At 40.8% G+C, this 17485-nt stretch overlaps 2 protein-coding genes across 8 annotated transcripts in view; one reads left to right on the top strand and one right to left on the bottom strand.

Annotated features, from left to right (window-relative positions):
• Window positions 1-17485, bottom strand: part of Nbea (neurobeachin) — a 680165-nt gene that overhangs the window by 263121 nt on the left and 399559 nt on the right. The window lies entirely within an intron of this gene.
• On the top strand, window positions 776-7988 carry CUNHXorf66 (chromosome unknown CXorf66 homolog). Of its 5 annotated transcripts, none has more exons than XR_780212.3 (4): window positions 776-1036; window positions 3903-4063; window positions 5476-5538; window positions 5657-5740. XR_780212.3 is itself a non-coding variant. In XM_010623919.2 (4 exons), the coding sequence occupies exons 1-3, from the start codon at window positions 2897-2899 to the stop codon at window positions 5488-5490; spliced, it is 264 nt and encodes an 87-aa protein (XP_010622221.1). In that variant the 5' UTR covers window positions 2864-2896; the 3' UTR covers window positions 5491-5538; window positions 7769-7988. The 5 variants fall into 5 exon arrangements, 3 of the variants coding, with proteins under 3 accessions (XP_010622221.1, XP_010622222.1, XP_010622220.1); XM_010623919.2 differs by lacking the exons at window positions 776-1036; window positions 5657-5740 and adding exons at window positions 2864-2984; window positions 7769-7988; XM_010623920.2 differs by lacking the exons at window positions 776-1036; window positions 5657-5740 and adding exons at window positions 2864-2984; window positions 7694-7719.

Below are 17485 nucleotides of genomic sequence, written 5' to 3'. Positions count from 1 at the left end.
GTATGTGGAGCTTGAGGTTCCCATAAGAAGTCTACATATAGAAGTTCAGGATCCTGTTAAGTATATAGAGTAGGAGTTCAGAAGGTAGATTTTGGTTTAGAGTCATTAGCATCTGGAAGAGTTCTTCTTGATGCTTTGTGCTGTTGGATGTCTGGGAAGCCTATGGATCTTTTCTCAGAATAACTTTTTAAATAGAACATATACACATATATTAGAATATAAACAGAATATATATACAATAAATAAATTGAATATATAAATATATAAAAATGCGTATGTATAGATAAATAGAAAAAATATATGACTTGAATGCAAGTTTTTTGACTGTAAGCATTTTTATCTAGATATTTTGGGCATGTGTTGCAGTAAGCATAGTGTCAGACACATAAGAGCACTCTATGAATGTTTGATAAATAAATGAACATTTGGTCCAAGCTTCAGCCTGATGGTTAACAGCAGCTCAATAAAAAGGTGGAAGGAACTAGGTGTGGTGGTGCAGGCCTGTATCCCAGCACTGTGGGGGGGCCGAGGTATGAGGATAGCAACTTCAAGCTCAGCCCTGGCAATTTAGCCACTTAGCCCCTGTCTTAAAGTAAAAAGTGAAAGAACAGGCTGGGGAGTAGCTCAGTGTAAACGCCTTGGGTTCAAGCCCCAGTACCACAAAAAAAGTCAAAGGACTGGTCAAAAGTATCAGTTTGTAGATATTCATACAGACTTATACTCCAGGATGATTATTCTTCTATCATTTAAGGCAGGAATCCCCTCAAGACTGTGTCTTCAGTTAGATGTCGATAAAGAAGCACCATGGACTGGGTAGTATACAAACAGCAGAAGTTTCTTCCCTACAGTTCTGGAGGCTGCAAGTCTGAGGTCAGAGTATCCCCATGATCAGATTCTGAAGAGGACCTTCTTCTAGGTTGCAGACTGAACCTCAGGGGAAGGACATGAAAAGGAATAAGAAAGGCTATTGGACTTGCTGAGTTCTACAGGACAGGACCATGTAGCTATTTGTTGCAAACACAGTATATTCTTCAAGGTAAGGGAAAAATAAAGCAGTAGGTCATTCACAGATAATCGGTGTTGTGTCATGGGGGAGAGGCATCACCTTGCTTCCAACAGGCCAGAAGACCTCTGCTAAAAGCCATAGAGGTGGGGCTGCTGAGGGGCAGTTTTTCTTCTGGGGTAACTGATCAAACCTGTGGTTCACACCCAGACTGATCTCCTTACTAAAAGAGTCACTGGGCACACCCTTCGTGTTTTCTGAATATGCTTCCTCATTTCTGCAACATAAATAGAAAATTTTCAACTTTTTTCATTCTAGTTCCTTTTTGCTAAACAATTCCATCTTCATGTTGTTTCCTTCTTGCATTTTACTATAAGCAGTCAGGAGGAACGATGCCATACTTTCAATATTTTGCTTAGAAATCTCAGCTAAATTTCCAATTTCATTGCATGCAAATTCTACTTTGCACAGAATACAGTTCAGCCAACTTAATCGACAGTTTATAAGGAGGACTTAATTGTCTCCATTGTGTAATAGCATGTTCCTCGTTTCTGAGACCACATCAGAATGGCCTTTACTTTCAACATTTCTACCAATATTCTAGAAATTATTATTTATATATTCTCTAAGAAAATGAATGTTTTCATCTCTCTCCTTTCAAAGCCCTCACCAGAGTCATTTACATCCATTCACAACAATCTCAGATTCTTCAAAAATTCTTACAACCTCTACCCATTACCCAGTTCTGAAACTACTCCCATATTTTTAGAGATTTTTTTAACAGCAACATGTGATTTCTTGATTCCCAACTCCTGCCTCAATTCAGATGTCTAAAATACCAATATTCTAGAAATTATTATTTATATATTCTCTAAGAAAATGAATGTTTTCATCTCTCTCCTTTCAAAGCCCTCACCAGAGTCATTTACGTCCATTCACAACAATCTCAGATTCTTCAAAAATTCTTACAGCCTCTACCCATTACTCAGTTCTGAAACTACTCCCTTATTTTTAGAGATTTTTTTAACAGCAACATGTGATTTCTTGATCCCAACTCCTGCCTCAATTCAGATGTCTAAAGTAAATTATCATAGACTGAGTTACTTATAAACAGCAGATATTTATTTCTCACAGTTCTGGAGACTAGCAGTCCACAAACATGGATAGGTCCTAGTGAAAGTCCTCTTCTGGACCATACTGCTGACCAATACTTTCATACTATGAAAATCAGGAGCTAGCTTTCTGTTCTCTTCCTTATAAGAGCACTAATCTCATTTGTGAGGGTGCCACCCTTGAGATCTCATTATATCTCAAAGGCTTCACTTCCTAATAACATCACATTGGTATTAAATTTCTACATATTAGCCAAACATGGTGGTGCATGCCTGTAATCACAGCACTCAGGAGGCTGAGGCAGGAGGATTGCTGTGAGTTCGAGGCCAGCCTGAGCTACATAGCAAGACTGTCTAAAAAAAACAAACGAATAAATAAATAATACCTAATAAATAAATTTCAACATATGAACTTTGGAGAGACACAAGCACTCAGTTCATAGCACACTTCAAAGTGCCTTCTTACTGCTTTAAGAGGAGAAATGCTCCTTTAATTTTTAGAAATAAACCTTTCAATTTCCCATTTCCTTCTACTTTCGCTAAATGTTCTTCCCGTAATTAATAATGTTTCAGTTTTTATTTTAAATTGGATAGAGTATTTGATATGAAGATGAAGTAAGTCATTAAAAGTTAGTTGATAAAGTTTATATCCAAAACCTGGTGATTATGATGTCAGAGTATGATGTAGCATCACAGTGATGTCACAATCCCCTAGCTCAGGCTGAGCCACAGAAATCGCTCAGCTACCTGAGCAGAAGAAACATTTGAATAAGGCTCTGACATGAATGAATGTTTTTGTGTCCTACTTTTGTCCGTTTGGACGACAAATTGCTTAAATACAAGCACAAGTAATGGGTCTTTTACTACAGGTAGGTACCTGGCCTTAAACTTCACAAATTATGAGCATTATATTACTTATTCAAATAGTTAATTTAAAGGGCTGTGTTAAATAAATCTGTTGTTACTTTGATGTTACTAGTAATAGTAGTAGAAGTTCTAGTATAACAGCTGATATTTTTGTTTCTGTGCGATACACTTTAGCTAAATATGAGCCTAAAGAGTATAGACTACTAGTCCTCCTTTACTTCCGTTTTTCACCCAATGCCTCAACCAAACTAGATAATACAATGCAAATGAATCTCACACAGGACTTACCAAACAGTAGGGTTTTGTTTTTTGTTCTGAGACAAAGGATCTTACTGTTGCCCAGGCTGGTCTCACATTGCTGAGCTCAAGGAACCCTCCCACTTCAGCCTCCTGAGTATTTGAGACTAAGAGAAACACACAATCACACTGGACCCAACGGTAAGTTTTGACAAGGACTTCTTGTCCTAGTCCCTTCCCTGTCACACACTTTCATAGGTAAATCCACTCACATGTGCAAAACCTACACACAATGCAAAACTGAGGTACTACGGTGAACAAAACATGATGCAGGGGTAACACAGGTAAGTTCATGGGTTAGCCAGAGATGCCTCTCAGCTTTGAATTCTAGACTGTGACTAGTCATATGCATAGAGAAAAAAATTATGGTAGAAATTTAAGGCTTGAAAAACCATTAATGGCCAGGTGTGGCAGTGCACACCTGTGATCCCAACACTCAGGAGGCTGAGGCAGAAGGATCACCAAGAGTTTGAGGCCATCCTGGGCTACATAGTGAGACGCTGTCTCAAAATTTAAATTAAAAAGTTAATGAAGAGATTTCTTTTGAACTTCACAGCATATCACTCTCAACTTGGATGAAAACTTGGTTACAAATACTCTCTGATATTATAATCTCTTTGTAGGAGTTAAGACTCTTGATGATATAAAAGAAGAAAAACTAGAAGATGATACGAAGAATTTACTCAAAGCTTTAATTGTTGTGATCGTGATCATATCGGTGTTACCTCCGATGTGTTTCTGCCTTACCCATCACAACTGCATGATTGAACCCGTCGAAAACATCGTAAGCATTGATTGATTGTAAAGCTGTAGATTAAATCCAGGGCCTCATGCATGCTAGGCAAGTGCTGTACCACTAAATTACAGCCCTGGACTAGTTTTATACCTTTAAATTAAGAAAGCAAGCCAAACATGGTGGTGCAAGGCTATAATCCCAGCACTTTTGGAGGCTGAAGCAGGAAAACTGCAAGTTTCAGTCCAGCCTGGACAACTAAGTAACTTAATGAGACCCCGACTTTAAATAAAAAAGGGCTAGGAATGTAGTTTAGTAAGAAGACCTTAGGTTCAATTCCCACTACCATAAAAAAGGAAAAAAATAATTATTGCATGGTTTCTCTTTTATGAAAAGCCTGAAATATAAACAAAGAGCAAAATAAAAGGCGGACAATAGTAACTAGAGAGATAGATCTTTTGCAAAAAGAAAAGGAGCCAAGAAATGGAGGGAGTGGGGGAGATGGATAGAAGGAGATAAATAATTAGATATGAACATGTACCGACTCTCCACAAAGAATGTAGCCATTGTGTACTAGAAACATGCACTAAGAAAAAACAAAAAACGAAAGAGTGCAAAGTATGTGTATGCATATAGATATAGTGCAGGTTTCATTACTGTTCAGGTTATTTAATGCTGACCTTAGACTTATAAAGAGCTACCAACCTCTTGTGGGTGGATACTTTCATTTAGATTGTGTATATTATTAAATATTCTCAAATGCATTATCAATTTTAGTCAAAGCTCTCCCATTCAAGGTTCAACAGAACCCTAGGTTATTAATTTTGTTATTTTGTTGTTGCTTTCAATTGTTGCTCTACAAATTTTCTGCTTTTCAGGGTCAAAAAGAAAGACGTAGGAGCTAAATCATCCTGGTCAAACATGCTAAAATGCAAGGAATCCAAGACAAAAGATTAGTGCATTACAGAAAATCAAGCTTTGCTCTCTAATGCCAACAATTTATCTAGGCCCACAACTCCAGAAATACCACCCATACCACCCAACGCAGGAAACTTAGTCAAGCAATCGAGTTCCAAAATGTCATGCAAATCACCAAGCCTCTTAGAATTATTCATAACATCTCACATGGAGAAGTCACGTAGGACATACCCAGAAAAGACACATAAACTAGCTGCACAAGCCACTTCATCCTCCTCAGTTAAACGAGTCAAGGTATCTTCACTAGCTAGTCTACAGTCTCTCGGAAAGCCAGCAGAGTCACCTGACCCTGAAAATCAAATCTTGCCACCCAAGCCACCCAGTATAATGGAATTGGCTAAGACACTCGAGTATCATCCAAAAATGTCAGGGAGTGTAGGGAAATTAGACATGGTATCCGAATCCCTTCAAGCCACAACTTGTAAGCATTATGCAGAAAAAGACCTTGTTTGCAAACCTTTCGATTCTTTTGTCTCAATTTCCAGGAAAATGCCAGATAACTTTCTGATTCAAATGAAATGATGTCTTTTGCGAGATTCTTTCATAAGGTAGGTTACCAGGACCATGAATACTTTGCTATTGCGAGTGACAATGATATGGATGATGACAGTGATAAAGAAATAATCATTATTTGTAACATAACGAGCAATGATTTGCTCCCTACAGGCTCCCCCAAATAATTAAGCGCTAAAAAACAAGAAAATCTAACTATAAAGGAACAAATTCATACCAACTGTTTTATGCTTGCCATCACCAAAAATGTACTTCTGATGACTATCAAGATTGGACTTATGCATGTTTGAGGCAATTTATGTTTAAAATCTCTATTAAATGCCTGATATAGCAAATTACTCCTGTGTTTATTATTTATTTTAAAAGTACAATGCTTATATCTTACTTATATACCATCATTTGAATAGGAAACTTATACACACATGCACACACAAACCTAGAAAGGAATTATACCATCGGTACTGTGGACTCTTCTTTTCCTTGGGTTAACTCTCATTTAAGCCCCGATCCAATGGAGTTGGTTTTGTTTGTTTGCTTTTGTATTTGCAGTGCTGCAGATTAAGGATGGAGTCACATCCCCAGCTGGATGTTTATTTTATGTTTCTGTAGGGCTAGAGATTGAACCCAAGGCCTTGTACATCCTAAGCAAATGCTCTGTCATTGTACCACCCCTCCAGCTCCTAAGGATTATTCTTTAATTTGTGTTTAGGTGTAGCTCTGGGGATCAAACCCAGGGCCATACACATGCTAGGCAAGCATTCTGCCATGGAGATATAACTTAGACCTACATTTTCATGTTTATGTTCAATCTTCACAGTTTAAGATTATGTCTTTTTCTGTTGTGCCTAGTGATTATTGGACATATGCCTGTGCTATGGTTCTTTTGTTACTTTTCTTATTGCTGAGATAAAATACCTGACACCCAACATTAAAGGAAAAAAGGTTTATTGAACTCACGGCTTGTAGAGGTTTCAGTCCCTAATTGGCAGGGTCTAAGGCAGGGTGGCACATGGCAAAAGGGCAACAGTTTATGGCAGTGGAAGACAGCAAAAGCAATAAGAGACATTAACAACTTCGCTCTGCCCCTTCTATCTTATCCAGACTGCCAGGATTAGGGTGGTGCCAAGCCAATGAGTGGACTGATTAAGTAATCATGCACCCTTAATCCCAGCAGCACACACTCTAGATTCAGCCACCTCTGAAAAAGCCACCTATGACCCCATGAGTCTTTGCGGGAACATCTAGACCCAAACCATGACATATGGCCTAAATATTTGTGTTCCTCCAAAATTCATGTGGTTAAAACAGAAGCTCCTATGATGGTATTAGGTGGAGCCCTTGGGAGGTAATTAGGTCGTGATGGCGGAACTCTCATGAATGGCATTAGTGCCCTTTCTGCCAGGTGAAACCCAACAAAAGGACTCCATTCTCAAACCATGGAGCTGATCCTCACCAGTCACTGAGTCTGTTGGTACTTTGGTCTTGAACTCCAGAATTGTGAAAAATAAATTTCTGTTGTTTACAAGCCATTCACTTTACGGCATTTAATTATGTGGTCTAACTAGACGAACACACCCTGCATGGCTTCTGGTGGAGCTGGAGAAATTTCTAGCACGACTGCTTCCAGAAACTGCCAACTAAAGTGAGATTTCAGCCAGCAGCACCCACACCTAGAGCTCCATGATACTGGTCTAAGTTCTCCAATCTCTGATACTCTCAACAAGGCTTCTCATTATTTTTGTTACCATTCAACCTTGTTTTTAAAAAAGTGTTCTCTTGTGTACATCCCACAGGTCCTAGGTGGAACCTCATCTACCTATGTCTCCTATATCATATCTATCAGTAGGGACAGGATGCCAGGGGAGAAGCTTGGAGTTATTCAGTCTAACTTTTTCATTGATTGAATGTTGTATTTGCATCTTCCAAGGGCATAGTTGAGAAAAACAGACAAAGTCCTGTACTCACAGCCTACATTCCAATAGAGTGCAGGTTGTCTCATATAGCATCTGACTTGCGTAAGCGAAATGCCGGTAGCTAGCATGGATTGAGTGTGTCAGGCACTGTACCAGGTACTTTGTATCTCACGAGCCCTGAGGTTGGCCTCAAGTTCACCAGTTGTTGAAAAGGACACACAAGACTAAATAGCAAGTTAAACTGGTGGTTAAAATTTATTACAACAAAATTATATAGATCAAGAGCTTGGGCCCCGATCCACCGAGAGAAGGAGAGCCACACCTGCTCCTGACAAAGCCACCATTGCTCAAGCGCCCGCAGGTGACCTGAGCCCTGATCCACCGCGGGAAGGAGAGCCATCCCTGCTCCCGACCCAGATCCCATCGCTCAAGAGCCAGTACGTAGCCTGGGCCCCGATCCACCAGGAAGGAGAACCATGCCTGCTCCCAACCCAGCCAACATCGCTCAAGCGCAGGTAGGTAGCCTGGGCCCCAATCCACCGCGGGAAGATGAGCCACGCCTGCTCCTGACACAGCCCCCATCGCTCAAGCGCCAGGAGGTAGTCTGGGCCCTGATCCACCGTGGGAAGGAGATCCAGGCCTGTTCCCGACCCAGCCGCCATTGCTCAAGAGGCAGTAGGTAGCCTGGGCTCTGATGCAACGCAGGAAGGAGAGCCAGGCCTGCTCCCGACCCAGGCACCAACACTCAAGCACCGGGAAGGTAGCCTAGGCCCTGATCCACCGCGGGAAGGAGAACCACGCCTGCTCCGGACCCAGCCGCCATCACTCAAGCACTGGGAAGGTAGCCTTGGCCATGATCCACCAAGGGAAGGAGAACCACGCCTGCTCCCGACCCAGCCAACATCGTTCAACCGCAGGTAGGAAACGTGGGCCCCCATCGACCACAGGAAGGAGAGACACGTCTGCTCCCAACTCAGCCCGCATGGCTGAAGTGCCGGGAGGCAGGCTGCGCCCGATCCACCACGGGAAGGGGAGCCACGCCTGCTCCCGGGAAGGGGAGCCAAGCCTGCTCCCGACACAGCCCCCATCGCTCAAGCGCCAGGAGGTAGCCTGGGCCCCAATCCACCGTGGGAAGGAGAGCCACGCCTGCTCCCAATCCAGCCACCATCTCGCAAGCACCAGTAGGTAGCCTGGGCCCCAATCCACCACAGGAAGGAGAACCATGCCTGCTCCCGACCCAGCCAACGTTGCTCAAGCACAGGTAGGTCGCCTGGGCCCCAATGCACCGCGGGAAGGAGAGCCACTCATGCTCCCGACCTAGCCGCCATCGCTCAAGCACCAGGAGGTAGCCTGGGCCCCGATCCACTGCAGGAAGGAGAGCCAGGCCTGCTCCCGACACAGCCAACATCACTCAAGCACTAGGAGGTAGCCTGGGCCCCCATCCACCGCGGGAAGGAGAGCCCCATCTGCTCCCGACCCAGCCGCCATTGCTCAAGCGCTGGTAGGTAGCCTGGGTCCCCAACCACCACAGGAAGGAGCGCTACGCCTGCTCTCGACCCAGCCCCCATCGCTCAAGCTCCAGGAGGCAGCCTGCGCCCCGATCCACCGCGGGAAGGAGAGCCACAGCTGCTCCCAAAACAGCCGCCATCACTCAAGCACCGGTTTGTAGCCTGAGCCAGAATCCACCGAGGTAAGGAGAGCCACACCTGCTCCCGACCCAGCCGCCATCGCTCAAGTGCTGGTAAATAGTCTGGGCCCTTATCCATCGCAGGAAGGAGAGCCACGCCTGCTCCTGACACAGCCGCCATCACTCAAGAACTGGTAGGTAGCCTGAGCACGAATCCACTGAGCTAAGGAGAGCCACGCCTGCTCCCGACCCAGCCGCCATCACTCAAGCGCCGGGAAGGTAACCGTGTGGGACCCCCTGAACCACCATAAGTCCCCCCCCCAGTACTCTCAGATCTCCTGACTGTGCCAGTCTTTGGACCCACTCTGCAGAGGCAGACTTTGTCATCAAGGGTATTTTTCTGAGTTCCGAACTTTGAACATCTTTAAAGAAAGGGCGTGGGAAACCTCTAATAGAAGGTTGTGGAGTTTAACCATTCAGAAGGTTGGGGAACTCAGTCTGGGCCTTGCAGCCTGAGGTCAGTCAGCATCGTGGGGTTCAGCCATCAGCTAACTGAGACCAGGGGACTTGCATCCTCACTCTGTGCCACTAAATGGTAAATACACTGTACTGAAATTTTGTTCACTGCAGACATGTTCTGGACTGCTTCTTGATTTCAATTTAATTTAAATGATTTAAGGGTGATAGACTAGTGACTACCACAGGTGGTCAGTGTCCAAGTTGTGCTTGATCTTAATGTGTTGCTGATTGTATCAGTTGGGATAAAGCACTGCAGTTGATTTGATGAGCTGTCTTCTCTGATGTTATGAAGATGAGAATGTCTGTGGGTCGTTAGAGACACATGCTAGGGTGCAATATATCAGGAAGATTTGGGTGATAACCCAGAGATTAAACCAAGGACAGTCCGGCAACAAAAATTAAAATGAGAAAACACTTAAGCAAGACACAAAGACAGATTTCCAGTTCACCAATGGCAAACAGTAGGGCAAATGAGGATGAAAAGGCCGATAGTGAACCACCAGGACACCCTGAACTCAAAGCACAGGAAGTAACAAAACAGATCCATCAGGCTCTAGAAAAATTCAAAACAGAAATAATTTCCCAGATAACCATAGAGATAGTGAGCAAAATGGAAGTCGTGATCCGAGACTTTAGAGCAGAAACTGACAAAATTATATAGATCAAGAGCATCAGAAAAAAATTACTATAGATTAGTGGAATCAAAAGACAACAAGCAGGCCAGGAATTTAGCTCAGTGGTTCTGCCGCCTGCCTCCCAAGCACAAGGACCAGAGTTTGATCCCCTGTACCCCCCCAAAAAAAATGACACCAAACTTAGTCTTTTGACTATTTCCCCATCTGGGGCCACACAAGACATGCTTTCTCTTTAGCAGAAAACAATGTAGATATATACATAAGGTCTGTGATCACAGAAAGCTGTTCAAATATCTGAGTCTGAGACTTTTATTGAGAGCCATGTAGAGACATCATGTTACATGACCAACCATGGCAACTAAAATTTAGGATCCCAACAATGAAACCAGATACACAAATTGTATGTTGACGTATGTGCAAATCTATGAAAAGCTGATAAGGTCTGACCCATTACTCTAGTTGTCAAAACATAATCATCAGTCATTAACATATGAACATTTGGGCTATATTCCCAAGCATTGGCCAAAGTTCAGTCATGGTTCCAGTTCCCTTGAAGATATGCAAGTCCTCAATGGCCCGATGTACTGAAGAAACACTTTCCTCCTCCTTCACATATTTTACTTAAACTTCAATTGTTCCATTATATGAGGATCATATGAGTAAGCTGAGGCTCTGTGACATACAGTGAGATCACATCTAGTAATTGAATGAGCTGCAATTAGAATCTATGGTTGGCTCATTCCCAAGTCTTTTATTATGATGTTCTCCCTTCTCACTGCCAGCTACTAGAGTGTTGATTATTTACAGATCACTCAATAATACATTGTTGTAGGCACAATTCGTACTGGACCCTAAATCAGTCTGCACCATTCTCCTAGCCTGCCACAGACAGATAAAGACCTCTTGTGATATGTTCATTTATATCTAGCTTCCCCATGACCTCTGTCTCTGCCTAGGGAGATCCTCTGGGTCTGCATTCATGAGGTTAGCATAAAATTTACAGATGGCACAATATAGCTGATTATGCAGAAAAGTTTTAAGGGATGGTTATATGCATTTTTTAATGTGAGAGCTATTGACTTGATTTCCTATGGCATTACTTATTTTAAAAAGATAAACTATAAAGGAGTAAATGACAGACTATTCTTTTTTTCAGCTTTAATTGAGTTTATTGGTACATTTTAGGGATACAGTACAGTTACATTCATTGTTGGGATCTTGTACCTCTACATGACAAGTCTTGATTCTCATTTTTTCCCCACTGTCAGACTATTCTTATTCTTATTAGAATGACATAGTCATTTTGTTTTGCTTTGTGCTAGAGGTGAAACCCAGGACCATGCTACAAAAGAACTCTTCTGTTGAACAGCATTATATCTCCAGTATATTTTTATTTGCTTTGAACGTCTCACTAAGTTACCCAAGCTGTCCTTGAAGTTGCAATCCTCCTGCCTCAGCCACTAGAGTAGCTGGGATCATAGATATGCAACACTATGCCCAGCCAAGCCCAGTATTCTTAAAATTCACAAAAAGAAGCAAAAGTTTTAATCGTGTTTTTAAACTGTTCATCATGAAATAGTTCAAATGTATACAAAAGTACAGCAATAATATAATGAACCTCCATAAAATCACTATTCAGATGCAACACTTATCTCTACAGGATTAATCATGTTTCATTTATACTCCTAGTCATTCTATCTCCCATTTATATCTCTAAACAATCATAACTTTTGAAAATGCATAAGTAATACCATCATTGCACCTACAAACTAATGATAATTCCTTAAAAGCTATTCTCTAGTCTGTGTTCAAATTCCTCTTTGTCTCCTAAACTGTTACATTTGCTTAGTTTAAATCATTTTTGTTTATATTACTTCAATCAGTAAAGAATATGACTAACTTTTAAAATCAAAACTGGTAATTTTATTGCATAGTCTGACTTCACATTTAGGAGGATTTTGGAGTTAATATGACCTATCCTGGAAAACAGCAAAAGTTGAATTGTGTAGATGTCAGTTTAAATTCAACAGATATCTTGGTAGGCAAAGCCAAATGGTCTAAGCTCTACAATCTTTCCCATTTTGAGCCTAGAGACATGTAATACTTTAAAAGCTGTGAATATTAACATCTAATATAACTAACTGCTAGTGACAACCAATGATAATGACATCTTAAGAACAAGTTATCTGCATGAGTATGTATGATCCTTTTTAAACTACACTTTATTATAGAGGAGGTGGATACAGAATATTTGGAACTCGTTCAACATGCAAAATTCTAGGTGCATTATGGGGGCACACCTATAACATCAGTATTAGAATATGTAAGAAAGATATATGTGCCATAAATCAGAAAAGAATTGTAGAAAGGAAAGAAGGAAGGAGAAAGCGGGAGGGGGGGAGCCAGGGTTGAGGAAGGAAGGAAAGAAGGATTTAACATCAAAAACTTACCCAGGCTAATCATTTTTTAAAACAACCATATCACTCCATTTGAACATATTTAGAACACTTTGGAAATGGCTTAAGTAAGAGAGTATTGGTTTTCTCTTTCGTGGTCTTCTTGCAGCATAGTATTATTATCGCTTAGAATGTTTTGCTACTTACTTTCCACTCTCCAATTTTTAATCCTGTTTGGTAAGACTCAGGGCCATTAGCTGTCAGCCACTGCTCCACCATGAAGCCAGTTTCCAGTCCTTCCCTCTTTCTTTTGCATCTGTCTTCTGTACACTCGTCTACAAAATTCATCTTCTATCAGTATATGTGCTGTCGAAATGAGCACTACAAAATCCATCCTCTGTTCCTAATGATGGTACTAAAGTGGATCATATTTTGCCCCTTTCATTCAGTAAAATCCTTTCTAAAAATCCATTTCTCTTTAAAACTTGCTAAAAGTTCAGATTTCAAATATGTCTGCTATAATATTTTTTCACATGAAACTATGTAAGAATGGAGCTGAAAGAATGCTTCCATTTTCCTGAAGGGAGAGTGGCTTTGAAAAGCAGAAAGAAAGCTCCCTTAGCAAGAAGACCTCTCCACCAGAGGCAGGGGGAGCTGGCAGTGGCACTGTACTAAGGATAACAGATCCTGAAATGACTACCAGAAGCAATACGTCACATGAGGGATGGTGATAGTGGTGTCAAGCAGAGACTTTCTAACAGTATTCAGTTTTATTGGGTCCCACAATTCTACAGTTACTTCCACACAGTGGGCAACCCCTAAGAACTAGAAACCACAAAGAGAGGGAAATAAGAGCTAGCTCTGTGGGGCTACCACCAAATTCTCCTTAATTGTAATCCCACAATTATTCCTGCGCTGCTACAACCATGGAAAACAAGGGTTAAGCCTGATTAATTAGTTTTGTAACTGTTTACACAATGCACAGAACAAGTCATCTTTGAAATAAATAAGGGTTAATTATAACTCATATTTAAGAACTTTCAGTTTTACTAGTTTAGAATTACCATCTTTGTATTACTTTTGAGTAAATCAAAATAACACATTGAAAAGATTGCTAAATATGAGGAAACAAATCATTTTTAATCCATAATATACTTTAAAAGTAAATGATAGAAATAATATAGCCATTTCTTTGGACAATAGATAATAAAAATTATGGGGTATATGAACTATTTTCAAATATTGTAGTGCAATGACCAGGAAAGAGGTAACTGAAAAGAGGAAGAGAAGTAATGAGGATGTATCATAACTCATGGTTGTACCATTTAGTCCTGGAAATACTACAAGTTGACTGTATGTATCATAAATTAAATTTCTCTGCCATTTTGCAGAAGAAGAAAATCAATGTCAAATTGCTTGGCTACAAACTAGAGCACAAGATTATTAAGCCTCTTGCTTTTAATTTCCAAATGTTCATCTAAATACAACAGAGCTGCTCAAATCAGGATTAATGACAAATATTACAAATTATTACAATGAAGATAGTCAACTTTTGAAAATGATATTTGTCTGAAAAGGAAATATGTCACTTTTGTGTGAGTGTTTTAAAATCTTAATTTTGCTGAAGAGGCACAGATGACAAAGTATAATTGTCAAAATTGAAGTTTCTATGTCAATCTCTTGTGGTTACTATAAGAGACAATAAGAATATATTACAGAAGCACTTAAAGATTAAAGTCTGGGTGTGGGAACTATTGCAGGACTGCATGACAGTTAGCAGACTAGTGGATTGCCAGCAAACCAGTCTGGAGAACTGAGCTCTAATTCAAGCCACTTTTCTCTTTTCATCACTGTTACCATGAACTAAACAATAAAAGTCTAACTTGGAGATTTATGGTTCTCTGGAGCTTTAAACCACTTTTGTTTCAACCCATCTCCCAAAGAACACTTTTCTTGCTCATTAACAAGATATTGAGTGCTGGACTGGAGGGGAAAAATTTTTTTGTGATCTTGACATCCCATGGGTTCTAGATATATGTCAGGTCTTGTTATATAGTTTCTTTTTCTAAAGCTCATTTTTTGTTGTACACCTCTGTTGTGCCCACAGGTAGTATGAATCAAATTTTATTCAATCATACAAAGCCTCAGAAGGTCTATCACACAAACATACACGTTGAGAACAATTGTAAAATGTAGTCAAATATGAGGAAAGACAAACCCAGGAGATGCTCTAATGGGTGTTTTAACAAGGAGATAGGTCTTGTGCAAATGAGAAAGGGACCAAGACATGGAGGAAGGGAGGAGAGAGGGGAGAAAAAGGGAAAGTAAATTGTAATCATTGTGTACAGCAAATATGTATTATTAAAAACAGAAATTTTAAAAGTGTTAGAATACATCACTGTTATGGGTTAAATTGTGTCTCCCCCAATTCATCTGTTGAAACTCGAATGTCTTCCAGAGTGTGACCTTATTTCAGAGTAGTGTCACTAATGAATGTAAGATGAGGCCATTCTGGAGTAGGGTGTGCCTCTAATTTAATATTACTAGTGTTGGGCCGGGGTTTAGCTCAGTGGTTCCTCCCCTGCCTCACAAGTAGAAGGTCCTGAGTTTGATCCCTGGTACGAAAAACAAAACAAAACAAATACTAGCAGTGTCGTTATAAAAATGGGATAGTTGGACATGAACACTCATACAGAGAGAGTGCCATGTGGGTATTGGAGTTCTGTTCTCATGAACCAAGGAACTACCAGACTCTAGGAGAAAGACCTAAGACATATCCTTCCTTAGCACCTTCAGACGGAGAATGGCCTTCCTGACACCCTTGATATCAGGCTTCCAGACTCCATAAATATGAAACAATATTTATGTGTGTGAGTTCGTAGAATTTCATTATGGTAGCCCTTGGAAAAATAATTCACTTGATAAAGTTTACTATCATCTTAAAAATAGCTAAGATCCAATAACCGAAAAATAAGAGGGAAATGCTAGGGAAGTAGGGATTTTCCTTTCACACCCCATCCCTTACACTATCACCTCCCCACAAGAAAATGAGTGACTAACTTGACTGTACAGATTTTAATATGCACTGGATCACACTTCACTAGTGAAAAAAGTCACTGCCTTGAAGGATGATACATGTTTGCCATGCTTTCTGTGTAGTCTGTGACTGGATGTGAGGCAGCACTGGGGTCCTCTCTTGTTTTGTTTTGCTTTGCTTTGCTGTGTCTTTGAGACAGGGTCTTGCTATCTATTTCCAAATGGCCTTGAACTCACTATTTAGTCCAGGATAGCCTCTAACTCAAGGTGATGCTCCCATGTCAGACAATCAGGTAAACTTGATTGTCAGTTTGACTGGGTTATGAGATCCCTGGAGATGCACAAACCTCATCAGTGGGTTAACTTGTTGATAAATCCGTAGCTGAATGGGCTATTATAGGTGATACCTAGTTGGAGGAAGTGGGTCATAGGGGAATGACCTTGGGGATCTGATCCCTTCTTCTTGGCTATTCCCCTGGTCGTTGCTTCCTAGATTTGATGGCCATGAAGTGAGCAGCTTTCTTCCACCAGGCCCTTCTACCTTGATGTTTTTGCCTTGGAGCTGGCCAACCACAGACACAAACCTCTGAAACTATGAGACCCAAACAGATTTCTCCTTCTTTAAGCTGTGGGTGTTAGGGAATTTGTCCCAGGAACAGAAAGTTGACCACCACATGGGCTATCCAGCTAAGTTTGGATTTCAAATAAACAAAAGATAATTTTTGGTATACATGTCAAAAATCTTCATATCTTCTCTAAAATTCAAATTTAATTGGGCCTCCTGCAACCCCAAGAAAGCAGACACAGTAGAAAATATGTGAGCAGATCAGAAAGGCAACTTAATTAACTTCTTTAGGTTTAACTTCGTATGTTCATAGTTCTGGGAGAGACAGTACTTCTCACATGACTCCACTCTACTAATTGGGGTTGAATGAATCAAACAATAGATATGTGGTGCCCTAGAAGTCTATCTATTAGTTGGCCATTAGTTTTGGTTTCTTGAATTTTCTTTCTCTCTCTCTTTTTTTAAGCTTTTTGAGACAGGGTCTCACTATGTAGTTGAGACTGACCTGGAATTCACTATGTTGTCCAGGCTGGTCTCAATCTCAGCAATCCTCCTGCCTCAGTCTCCCAAGTGCTGGGATTACAGGCATGGGACACCACACCTGGCTCTAGAATTTAAAATAAGAGATACAAAGACTCTAGAGAGACAATTGGAGAACTATGTGGATGTTGAAATAAATAATATTGGGGCTGGAACACTATGTTAAATAGAAAGTAGAAGACAATAGTCAAAACAAAAAGGAAACAGAAAGAATCACAGAAAAGAGAAACTGTGTTGCTATAATGGCTAATTTTATGTCAATTTAAATGCACTAAAGGATGCCTAGATAATTTGAAAAACGCAGTTTCTGGGAATAACTGTGAGGTTGTTTCTGGAGAAGATTAACATTTGAATGAGTAGACTGAGTACAGTAGGTCCACCCTCACCAAGGAAGCCAGGCATCATCCAATCTTTTGAGGGCCAGAATAGAAAGAAATAAAGGCAGAGAAAGACAAATTTTTCCTCTTTCTTCTCTTTCATCTCCTGCATCAGATAGAGTTTTTGCTCCCCAACTGATTCTCAGGCCTGTGGCCTTGGATGACAAATACACCTGTTTCCCTGATTCTCAGTCCTTCAGACTTAGATTAAATTAAACTACTGGCTTCCCAGGTTCTCCGGCTTGCCTATGGCAGATGACATATTAGGGGGCTTCTCAGTCTCCAATAATGGCATGAACCAATTTCCATAATATTTCTTTCCCTCTCCCTCTCCCTCTCCCTCTGCCTCTCCCTCTCCCTCTCCCTGTCCCTCT

Source organism: Fukomys damarensis, unplaced genomic scaffold (assembly GCF_012274545.1).
Source record: "Fukomys damarensis isolate Sample0158 unplaced genomic scaffold, DMR_v1.0_HiC HiC_scaffold_38, whole genome shotgun sequence".
NCBI classification, from domain to species: Eukaryota; Metazoa; Chordata; class Mammalia; order Rodentia; family Bathyergidae; genus Fukomys; species Fukomys damarensis.
This window is presented reverse-complemented; position numbering and strand designations above follow the sequence as displayed.